General features: G+C 47.5%; 1 protein-coding gene across 1 annotated transcript in view; it reads right to left on the bottom strand.

Annotated features, from left to right (window-relative positions):
- Positions 1–2296: 2296 nt before the first annotated feature.
- LOC310797401 (tenascin-R-like) overlaps positions 2297–12032 on the bottom strand; it is a gene marked incomplete at both ends in the record, with an annotated part of 57872 nt that continues 48136 nt past the window's right edge. Inside the window, 3 exons of the mRNA XM_083659770.1 lie at positions 2297–2416; positions 5572–5735; positions 6629–6790. Coding sequence (XP_083515896.1) covers positions 2297–2416; positions 5572–5735; positions 6629–6790 — 446 coding nt within the window. The remainder of the gene's footprint in view (positions 2417–5571; positions 5736–6628; positions 6791–12032) is intronic.

Raw genomic sequence — 12032 nt, 5'->3', positions numbered from 1 at the left:
TGGTACAACCACAGTCTTGATCTGCTGGCCACTGAGCAGCTCCACTGGAGCGGTTTGGGTTAAGGGCCTTGCTCAAGGGCACCTCAGTGGTGGTAATGACTTATCCCGTCGGGCCCCGGGGATTGAACAGACGACCTTCCGTTCCCAAGTTTGCTTCTCTAACCTTCATCATCTTCATCATGCAGATCTTTGGTTCAATGTTACAACTATCAGCACCATCTCTGCAAGCAATCACATCCACCAAAAGGGGGGGGGGGGGGGGGCAGCGTATTAAAGAATAAAGACCAGGAAACAATATACATCATACTGCCCATGTACATGAAAGCATGAACAAGGGAAGGAATAAATATTGAATGAACAACAATAGTTTTGCTGTGTTCCCACTCATAGTGCAAATACGGTCTCAGTGTGGCTAACATGAAAAATAGCATTTTGCTATTGATGGTTATGTTCATACTGATTTCATAATTGAACCCAGTAGTCAGTAATCAGTAGTAACATGGACAAAAAATAGAATAAATAAAATAGATAGATGTATCTGAATCTATTGCTGGTGCGTTGCTTGGCGATTGCAAAAGCTGAATGTTCACTGGTGACTGCAGTGTTTTTTTTGTTTTTGTTTTAAATCTCCTGTGAGTCTGGTATTTGTCATGATCTGGTTTGATGATTGCATTAACTCAATAATAGAGGTCTCAAAAACCAAGGCATCAAATCATATTATGAAATAGATGGACGTTTGTCACAATATCGGTTATAAAAATAGAGATATCTTACAGTTAAGAGTTTTAAGGGCATGTACAGTATATTTTTTTGTTAAAAGTGTTATTATTTTTAACGGTTAAAATAATGCTAGCTCTTGTGCTCAGGAGGGCATTTCTGAGCACATTTCCTCACATCCCAGAGAAAGGCAAATCACAAACGGCAGAAAAAAAGCTTCTTGATTTGCCTTTCGTTGTTTTTTCTTTTACAGCAAATAGAACCATTGTCATTCAAACGATTTAATAAATTACACGGTGTCTTCTGTCGTGTGACGAGAAGTACAGCAGGGAGAGAGACAGCTAAAGCTGGCCACGAGCCAAAGCACGGATAGACGGAGTTCGGCCATGTTTTCACCCAGGCTGCCATGTGTTGTGCTTTTTGGATCACATCTATAGATCCAACAGCTTCTGCATGTTGAATGGTAGCATATTAGTAATAATAATAATGTGTTGTGATATTATAAATAGGAATATTAATACGATATCAGTAGCTTTTTGTAATCATTCATCCAGTGTGTCATTCCAAAGCACCATTCCGTTGCAACAAGCTAATACGTGAGTCAATGGCGCACATACATACAGCTGAGCCTTAAACACAGTCCGAACTCCATGTATTCACGACCCTGGGCTGGATGTAGGGGTCGACCCTGGGTTGGATGTAGGGGTCGACCCTGGGTTGGATGTAGGGGTCGACCCTGGGTTGGATGTAGGGGTCGACCCTGGGCTGGATGGAGGGGTCGACCCTGGGCTGTAGGGGTCGACCCTGGGCTGGATGTAGGGGTCGACCCTGGGATGTAGGGGTCGACCCTGGGCTGTAGGGGTCGACCCTGGGCTGGATGTAGGGGTCGACCCTGGGCTGGATGTAGGGGTCGACCCTGGGATGGAGGGGTTGACCCTGGGCTGGATGTAGGGGTCGACCCTGGGATGTAGGGGTCGACCCTGGGCTAGATGTAGGGGTCGACCCTGGGCTGGATGGAGGGGTCGACCCTGGGCTAGATGTAGGGGTCGACCCTGGGCTGGATGTAGGGGTCGACCCTGGGTTGGATGTAGGGGTCGACCCTGGGTTGGATGTAGGGGTCGACCCTGGGCTGGATGTAGGGGTCGACCCTGGGTTGGATGTAGGGGTCGACCCTGGGCTGGATGTAGGGGTCGACCCTGGGATGTAGGGGTCGACCCTGGGCTGTAGGGGTCGACCCTGGGCTGGATGTAGGGGTCGACCCTGGGATGTAGGGGTCGACCCTGGGATGTAGGGGTCGACCCTGGGCTAGATGTAGGGGTCGACCCTGGGCTGGATGGAGGGGTCGACCCTGGGCTAGATGTAGGGGTCGACCCTGGGCTAGATGTAGGGGTCGACCCTGGGCTGTAGGGGTCGACCCTGGGCTGGATGTAGGGGTCGACCCTGGGATGCAGGGGTCGACCCTGGGTTGGATGTAGGGGTCGACCCTGGGCTGGATGTAGGGGTCGACCCTGGGCTGGATGTAGGGGTCGACCCTGGGTTGGATGTAGGGGTCGACCCTGGGCTGGATATAGGGGTTTGTTTATACGCGGGTGGACCTCCTCCTCTTGCTGCTGATGCTGCGGTAGTTGAATGGCCTCATCTTCATCTCCACGAAGGGAATGGAGAACTCGTGTCCTTTCCAGTGGTACCAGTTAATACCCTGTAGCAGAGGAAACAGTGCTTATTTCAGAAGTCAGGGCTGCTTACTCTAAGGCCTATAAAATAAAATAACCCTTCAACCAGAGGCGGAACGTGCCACCTTCGGCTGCTCAGAATCCTGCAGCAGTCTCTGACACTGTCGACAAGACACTCATTCTGAAGGAGTGGAAGTCTCCCTCTCCTCCTCCTTTTCAACTGTGGCTGACGGACATGGTTTCGGTCGTGCGCATGGAGAGACTCAGCTTCCTGAGGACCAACTCGCTTAACAAATTTACATCTATTTGGGACCTGTTTCTGTCCCACTTGGACGAGGTTAGGGGTGACGGGTAACTGGCCCATCTAATTTCTCAGGGACTCTTTACGTGGGATTCTATGCACACCTATTAACAAGCCCATGAGCACATTATGTCGCTGGTAGCTCTACTCTGGAATGTTGGAATGTTGATATACGTATGTTTTTTCTTTTTCCATGTCTGAGTTTGTTTTTGATGTTCTGAAAAATTGATAAATAAAATATTGGAAAAAAAAGAAGTCAGGACTTTTCCACGTTGAGGACCATTGGTGGCAGAAGCATAATGAGAAAATTATTTTGTACGTACATTTAAAAGACTGTTGTGTGTAAGATCGACCTGAGGATGGTTTAAGGCTGATGACTGTGTGTGTATATTGGTTGGCAATTTAACAAAAATCTACTTTGGAAGCTGTTTGGACGTATATCTCAGTTTGGGTAGATTGGAGAGAAAGTGAAAGCTAGTGGAAGTTGAAGTGTAGAGTAGATGAAACTCAGTGGTGTGTGCAGCAAGAGTGCCAAGAAATATGTCTCTTTCTAGTCCGTTAATCCTCTCTCCTCCACCACCAACCCTCCCATCTTCAGCTTTAAACCCTGAGCCACTTCCTCTTCTCTTTGTGTGTCTGTTTTCATGTTTGTCCATCTTTGCACCCACATGGTTGCATTTCATGTGATCAAAGGACAGAGTGGAAGTGGAAGTGTGTCTGTGCTGCTCCACAGCCTCATCAACACCTCTCCTTTCTCCTGTGTGTCTGTGCTGCTCCACAGCCTCAATAAAGCCTCTCCTTTCTCCTGTGTGTCTGTGCTGCTCCACAGCCTCATCAACACCTCTCCTTTCTCCTTCCACATCAACACTCACTCTCTCTCACCCGACAAAACAAGCATGTCCGTCTGTATGTCATATCTAAATACATCAAAATAGGGCTACTAACTTGTATCATCACATACATGTGCGTGCATGTTTTTGGTCTTTGGCCTGTTCGTCCAGTGTATTTCAGTCATCGGAACATTGCAACTGTGTAACGCGAGAATGATGCTTGACGTTTGGACTGTCGCACGGAAATGAGACGTGGAATCATGACGAGAAAACCTTTTGAGCTCTTATACTCTGCAGGTTTCTGCTCGCGGAAATGAACGTTATTTTAGAAAACTGCACTTTCTCCGCCCAGTTAGAATATTTGGCGTCTGCAAGGCCAGGCGAAAACTCGCCGCACGGGAGCCTACACGGGAGGGGTGTGTCTACACAGGAGGGGTGTGTCTACACGGGAGGGGTGTGTCTACAGGGGAGGGGTGTGTCTACACAGGAGGGGTGTGTCTACATGGGAGGGGTGTGTCTACACGGGAGGGGTGTGTCTACATGGGAGGGGTGTGTCTACACGGGAGGGGTGTGTCTACACGGGAGGCGTGTGTCTACACGGGAGGGGTGTGTCTACACGGGAGGGGTGTGTCTACACGGGAGGGGTGTGTCTACATGGGAGGGGTGTGTCTACACGGGAGGGGTGTGTCTACATGGGAGGGGTGTGTCTACACGGGAGGGGTGTGTCTACATGGGAGGGGTGTGTCTACACGGGAGGGGTGTGTCTACACGGGAGGCGTGTGTCTACACGGGAGGGGTGTGTCTACACGGGAGGGGTGTGTCTACACGGGAGGGGTGTGTCTACATGGGAGGGGTGTGTCTACACAGGAGGGGTGTGTCTACACAGGAGGGGTGTGTCTACACAGGAGGGGTGTGTCTACACAGGAGGGGTGTGTCTACACAGGAGAGGTGTGTCTGCTGATTTGATGTCACTTGGTCACACGGACACTCGCAGACCTTGCGGATAATTCAGCACACTGACCCGTTGGGAAAATACATTTCATGACTCATAAATTTGGTTCTGTCCCTTGGGCTGTTGCGGAACATGAACATCTGAATCAGAGTCACCTTGACTCTGATTTGCTCAACAAACACCGACGAATCAGTCTGTCCAGAAAAAGTTCAACTGGGTTGAACTTCCTGTCCGTCAAAACTGACGGAGTTCTGAGGGATACGGACGCATCATCAACACTGTCCAGACGAGTGTCACTGAAGATGACTTGAGATGAACGGAGAGATGAGAGGGACAGACACAATGGATCAGTGTGGCCAGGCTCACAACGCTCACTAACAAGATGCATCGTCCCTCCAAGGTTCATCAACATTGGACTGAAAAGTCTGGTGGTGTACTGCAGCAGCTAAACCTTCAAAGTTTCATATTTTGACCTTTTATTACAGCGCCTCCATCAGGCCAGTAAGTGTAATTTGTTAGGATAGATGGATGTGTTTTGCAAGATTAAAGCCAACTGAATTGACCGTGTGGAGGTGACGTGCAGAGGTGAGCGCCTTTCAAAGGGAGAAATGCTCAAAGTGAGAAATGGGTTGCATTTATATGGTGCTTTTATCCAAAGAAGCGCTTTATAATCAGCCTCCAGTCACCCATTCACAGACACATCCACACACCGATGGTGGCAAGCTACTGTACCACGCAGGGTGCTGCCGCAGCTATCGGGAGCAATTTGGGGTCCAGTCCAGTATGTTGTCCAAGGACACTTTGACACGCAGACTGGAAGAGGCGGGGATCGAACCGCCAACCTCTTTTATCCAAAGGGATTAGTGGACAACCCGCTCTACCGTACCTCCTGAGCCCTGTAGGCTACAATATTTCAAATGTTTATCTATAATTATAATGGCTCCATCAGGCCAATTGGTGTGCTTTTTGTAAATATTTGAGTAAGAAAAATTATATTCTAACTTGAGAGATACAGTATTGATATTTGACAGATCAATTAATTTATTCCTTGATTTAATTATTTAATTAGTCAGTCAGTTTGCTGATGGGATGACTGACCTGACTGTGTCTGGACTCGCCGTATTTGCCGTTGAGGTTGGCCCGGTGGCAGTTCTTGTACCACCAGGCTCCTTTGTAAGACAAGGCACAGTTGGTGACGGCGATGTCATTGTCTCGGTCTTTGGTGGAGAAGGGCCGGCCCTGGTGGTAGGTCAGAGAATCACCTGGGAGACGAGAGGAGGAGAGAGGAGGAGAGGAAGAGTTAGAAACATGTGCACATGTCGGGGCAAAGGAAACGACATACGGCTGTGCTGAACAATAGCATAAGGAGGGGAGGAGGGAGGCAGAGGCGAGAGATGGAGGGAATAAGGCGAGATAGAGAAAATAATCTGTTTGAGAGAGAGAGAGAGGGAGAGAGAGAGATAGAGAGAGAGAGAGAGAGAGAGAGAGAGAGAGGGAGAGAGAGAGAGAGAGAGAGAGAGAGAGAGGGAAGTGTAATTATAAACATGAGGGAATGATAGGTAATTCTGGCATATGGTTGTGTTGACAGAGGGAGCGATGCAGCAGAGAGGGAGGACCAGAGTGGGGATGGGGAGGAGTGTTGAGGAGCAGCAGAACAGGTGTGGGGAGAAAAGGAGGCAGAGAGAACATGACAGATGGTAGAGCAGAGCAGGGAAGGAAGGAGAAGGTGTTTTTACTTCAAGTTGTTCTTAAGGAAAGGTGGAATACTGGGAAAGCACAAACTCTACGACTGATAGTCTGACATGATCGAAGGAAGGATTTATACGGACTTCGAGGACATTTTTCAAAACGACCTGATGATGGAATTTCATTCAGAAATGTGAGATATGTGTAAAAAAAAAAAGAGAGACTGTAATCGGATGTCAGAATGGCCACAGCTACAGGCTTACAGCCCTTCTTCTAAGAGAGAGGGAAGATGGTAGAGCGAGGAGATAAGGGAGAGGGAGGAGATGGCAGAGGGAGGAGATGGGAATGTGTTTTCATTTCTGTGAGGGGAAGCATGTTGATTACAAGGAATTCATCCAATCCAATAATAGGGTAGGCTAACAAATCAAACATAAAAAAAAACATTCTCTGTGATTGTCCAAGCACATACCTGCGGTGCCGTTGTACTCTCCTATCCTCAGCTTGTAGAGGTTCCGAGCGTCTCCGATGGAGAACTTATCATAGTTGGCGTAGACGGATTCCTGTCCGTCCTTCATGTCGATCCTCAGCTCATATCGACCCTGACCAGCAATCTTCTGGATGTTGTCCAGGCCTGGGAGGAACAACAACACACGTTACAAACAACACAGAGAGAGGATCAGAACAAGTCACATACCTCATCTCAGTGCAAATATTATCATCCAATTAGTCCAATTATTATTATTATTAAGGCATAGTCGTGGGGAGGAGAGGGGTTGCATTGCGGTTGGCTGAGGATTGCATCGCTGCTTCTTTGCACATGATGTGGTCCTGAGAGCATTATCGGTCTGGGACCTTCAGCACTCACTGGATCGGTTCGCAGCCGAGTGTGAAGCAGCTGGGATGAGGATGAGCACCTCTAAATCTGAGACCCTGGTTCTCAGCAGGAAACCAGTGGAGTGTCTCCTCCATGTAGGGAATGAGTCCTTACCCCAAGTGAAGGAGTTCAAGTATCGCTGGGTCTTGTTCTTGAGTGAGGGGACAATGGAGTGTGAGATGGACCGGAGGATCAGAGCAGCAGGAGTGGTATTGTGTTTGCTTTACCGCACCGTTGTGACGAAAAGAGAGCTGATCCAGAAGGCAAAGCTCTGGATCTACAGGTCGATCTTCGTCCCTGCCCTCACCTATGGTCATGAAGGATAGGTCATACCCGAAAGAACAAGATCACAGATACAAGCGGCCAAAATGGGTTTTCTCAGGAGGGTGGCTGGCATCTCCCTTAGGGACAAGGGGAGAAGTTCAGTCATCCGTCATCTCGGAGTACAGCCACTGCTCCTTTGCGTAGAAAGGAGACAGTTGAGGTGGTTCGGGCATCTGGTAATGATGAGCCATGGTCATCTTCCTAGGGAGGTGTTCCACACGGGTCCAGGAGACCACGGTGCAGACGAAGGGCTGGGTGGAGAGATTATATCTCCACGCCGGCGTGGGAACGCATCGGGATCCCCCCAGTCAGAGCTGGCTAATGTGGCCAGGGAAAGAGAAGTTTGAGGTCCCCTGCTGGAATGCTATCTCCACGACCTAACCCTGGATAAGAGGTTGAAGATGGATGGCTGGATGGATATTTCTGGACAGATTAAGTCACAGGTCCAGACGCAGAAAAATCTGATTTTTTAATCATATGGCTGTCAGATCTTCTAAGCCAGAGACGGAAATGTTAGGCTCACATTGTGATTGGATTTCTCTGTATTCTGCACACAATCCAGCCACATACAGTACAAGCAATGCTAAGAGATGGAGAAGGGAGAAGGAACGTAAGGAAAAGTAATGCGGGCACAGATTTAAATACATACAGGCAGCCACAGTAGATGCATACTGTAATAAGCTGTTTTCGTCCCAAGCATGTCATGAAATCCCATCTTTAGAAGAATCAGATCTCAAAAAGCACATTGAAATGACGAATGTAACCATCCAGACTTTTATCAAAACCCTTCAGTTGATTTCCACATGTCAGTGGCAACAAATGTAGCATTTTTTTCTTTTGGATACTATCTAGACTTTACATTACAAATGTACTGTGTGAGAGATAATACACACAATACAGACTCTGGTGAGCACAGAGAAGATTACGGCAGCTGTCTGAAATATTAGCAGCTCAATAAAGAATGTTCATTGTTATTTTTCCCCCCCAATATTTTTATTGTAATTTTTTTTATACACAACATACAGTGACAATACAACTTTAAAGACCAGACACTTTACAACACACACACACACACACATACACACACAATCAACCTGCAACAATTCAAACTAAATACTGATAAAACAAATCAAAACACTTCCTCCACATTGCTCACACTTTTTTTTTTACAAACTTTCAGGCAAGACCTCCGCCTCCATCTCTCATGAAACGCATGTATGGCTCCCAGAGCTGAGCAAAATCTTTCCCTTTGTCAATAAAGAATGTTGACTTGAATGGAATGGATACACGACTCTCCTTGGAATTCTTCTGTAGTGATTGATGCTGCTGAGAAACAGATAATTAATGCAGAAGACTAAGAATGTCTGAGAGCAACTTTACTGGACAAACCAGTCAGTATAGCCCAGTTTGTTGACAGCACAGATGTGAGATGCCACTTTAAATGTATTGCCTTACTGAATACATTCATATACAGTTGACACAGTCTTGACAGCCCATACAGCTACAGTAGGATTTTTTTTTCTGTTTTGAAAGTTACATTTTTGAATCCTGATAAGCATCCTGATAAGATGTTAGACATCTTTGCCAGCTGCTCTTTGGAGAATATGGATTGAGTGACATGATGGAGAGTGGTGGGCACTGCCACTTCCCTCCCTACAAGAAATGTCACAGGTTTTGGAGATATAGCGCTTTGCTCCCTATCTCCAAAGTAGCAGTTATGAGGCGAGTGTGAAGCCAGACTAATATACTCTGTGACGATAAGGCCCCACACACACACACCGACCCGAGAGATTGGAACTGCCACGATCAGATTATTGTACCACAACAAGCATCCATTCCTGCAACAGAATCATCACATATACACACTTTTTAAAAAGAACATTCCTCCTCGCTTCACCTCCAACAGAATCATCACATATATAGACTTTTTTCAGAACCTGGGAAACATCTCTAAGCCTTTGCTACTAATCACGAATGGGGAATTGAAATCAGGGAGAGAGGGCAGAAAGCAAGTCTGCTGTAATACAGTATGGGAAGCAGATAAAATCAATGCTACAACCCTAAGACCCCTAAGGCAGACAGGGGAAATGCAATTGCTGTAATGAGATTTAGTTAAACAGTGAGTGAACTCGGATTTAGCAGTATATAATAATACTGCGCCATCAGCGATTCATCTCGCACTCATATTAGTTTTTCACTCGTTTTTCCCCCCACTCTGCAGCATTTTGATGGGACCAGACTGCTCCATTAGAAATGGGGGGGGGAGGGTATTAAAAATGCATTTGGACACAGTATTGTGCTGTGCTCGTCTCCAATTATACTGCCAACGTGAGCGTCTCTTAACATTTTATTAGCAGCCTTTCTGCCACACTTATGGAGAAACAAGTGGGATAATGATCACATATGGCACACAGCGATATGGTTTCTCTGTGTTATATAATGATCACATATGGCACACAGCGATATGGTTTCTCTGTGTTATTATTACATCATCAAAACCACGCTCTGCATGGCACAGGCTAAGGTCAGTGAGTAGGGAGAACAGATTGCCCTCGAGCTGCAATAAACCGGGGGCCGTTTTCAAAGTGTAACAGATAGCAATGAAAGCGTAATTTCCATATTCTTTACTGCTGGCCAGTTAAGTGCCTCTTCTTGTCTAGTGTGTGTGTGTGTGTGTGTGTGTGTGTGTGTAGGTGTGTGTGTGTGTGTGAGTGTGTGAGCGGATTTAATATGACTGTTTATGGCTCCATACTGTCCAATACATTGCTGTGCTGTTGTGTGTAGTGGTGGTAGTGATTAGCTAAATGCTCACTATAATAATGCTTCTCCAGAGTTACAACGGCGAGCTAATCGGAAGAAATAATAAGAATGAAGGTCAAACGGTTTGAAGCTGCGATAACATCGGTGTGACCGATGTGTTCGAACTAACATTTTGGTTTGACGCAAAGGTCATGCTCAGACTAGGAGGCCAAATCTGATGATTTGTGAACTTTAGTGACCTATTAATGATTCTATCCAGATTGGTTTGATGAGTCTGGACGCTCCAAGTCTGATTCGTGTCACTTGTCCCAAACCACATGTGACACACAGATCCGACTTGAACACTTGCCCAAATCAGATTTGTGGCAGTGTGGACACACTCCCAAATCTGATTTGGGAAACCAATCAAGATCATGATGATTAATGACTTTAGCAGGAAATCGGATTTGCCTGTAATGTGAACATGGCCAAAGATCATAGTTTTAGATGTCACACTGTCAACAGTTAGGAGTGGGTGGGCGGTCAGTTAGGAGTGGGTGGGCGGTCAGTTAGGAGTGGGTGGGCGGTCAGTTAGGAGTGGGTGGGCGGTCAGGCATTCTGCAGCACAGCGGTCGGTCAACACGACAGAAATAGGAAGACACCTTTTGTAGCAACATCTCTATTAGAGCCACATAATCAATAAAGTGTCTGAAGAGCAGAGACATGCAGAATACCAAAGACTCTGTAGGGCAAATTTGACAAAAGCAGTAAAAATACTTTTAAATTTCCATGGCTTTTTGCCAACATTGTGTGCCAGAACCCAATAAACCATCATGTCTATGGATAATAACAGTGTACACAATTTCCCCCCCTGAAAATGAAAACTAATTATTGTGTGGACACACTGGATTTCTCTGTTCATAATGTACACCTATAATTGGATGATGTTTAGTGTAAATGCGCCTGCTTTAAATATGCATGAGACAACCAAATGCTCAAACACTCGGCTGACCAGAAGGTCATCATCACTGGAGCTGTGTTGGACCAACAGCTCTGGACTTATGGTGGAGGAGAACCAGGCTGCCCTGTTCCTCGCTGTCACGTAACCCAGTGGAGAGCGGGGAGAGGCAGGGAGCTCTGGGTGTGTCGCAGCCTGAGGTTACATTAAGCTGCTTTTATGAACTGAGACGACCGGGTCCAGAACGGAACTGAGAGGCCCGCGGGTCCAGAACGGAACTGAGAGGCCCGCGGGTCCAGAACGGAACTGAGAGGACCCGCGGTCCAGAACGGAACTGAGAGGACCGCGGGTCCAGAACAGAACTGAGAGGACCGCGGGTCCAGAACAGAACTGAGAGGACCGCGGGTCCAGAACAGAACTGAGAGGACCACGGGTCCAGAACAGAACTGAGAGGACCGCGGGTCCAGAACAGAACTGAGAGGACCGCGGGTCCAGAACAGAACTGAGAGGACCGCGGGTCCAGAACAGAACTGAGAGGACCGCGGGTCCAGAACAGAACTGAGAGGACCGCGGGTCCAGAACAGAACTGAGAGGACCGCGGGTCCAGAACAGAACTGAGAGGACCGCGGGTCCAGAACAGAACTGAGAGGACCGCGGGTCCAGAACAGAACTGAGAGGACCGCGGGTCCAGAACAGAACTGAGAGGACCGCGGGTCCAGAACAGAACTGAGAGGACCACGGGTCCAGAACAGGGAAGGACAGAGGGAGGGACTGGCGGGGGGGAAGAGCCTCTTAGGGAACACTGAACAAAGTAATTGAAGACCCTGGAGATGTGCTGCCCTGGTCCACTAAGTCCAGGAGTGGAGTGGGGCAGATTATTGCTGATTCATCTCATATGGAAACAGGTCAGATGAAATGTGGCGCTGGAATCAGTCAAGCAGATAATGCTTAGGCTGGCTCTAGATCATAAGGTGCAGA

The sequence above is a fragment of the Poromitra crassiceps genome, assembly GCF_964638095.1.
Source record: "Poromitra crassiceps genome assembly, chromosome: 23".
In the NCBI taxonomy this organism is placed as follows: domain Eukaryota; kingdom Metazoa; phylum Chordata; class Actinopteri; order Beryciformes; family Melamphaidae; genus Poromitra; species Poromitra crassiceps.
This window is presented reverse-complemented; position numbering and strand designations above follow the sequence as displayed.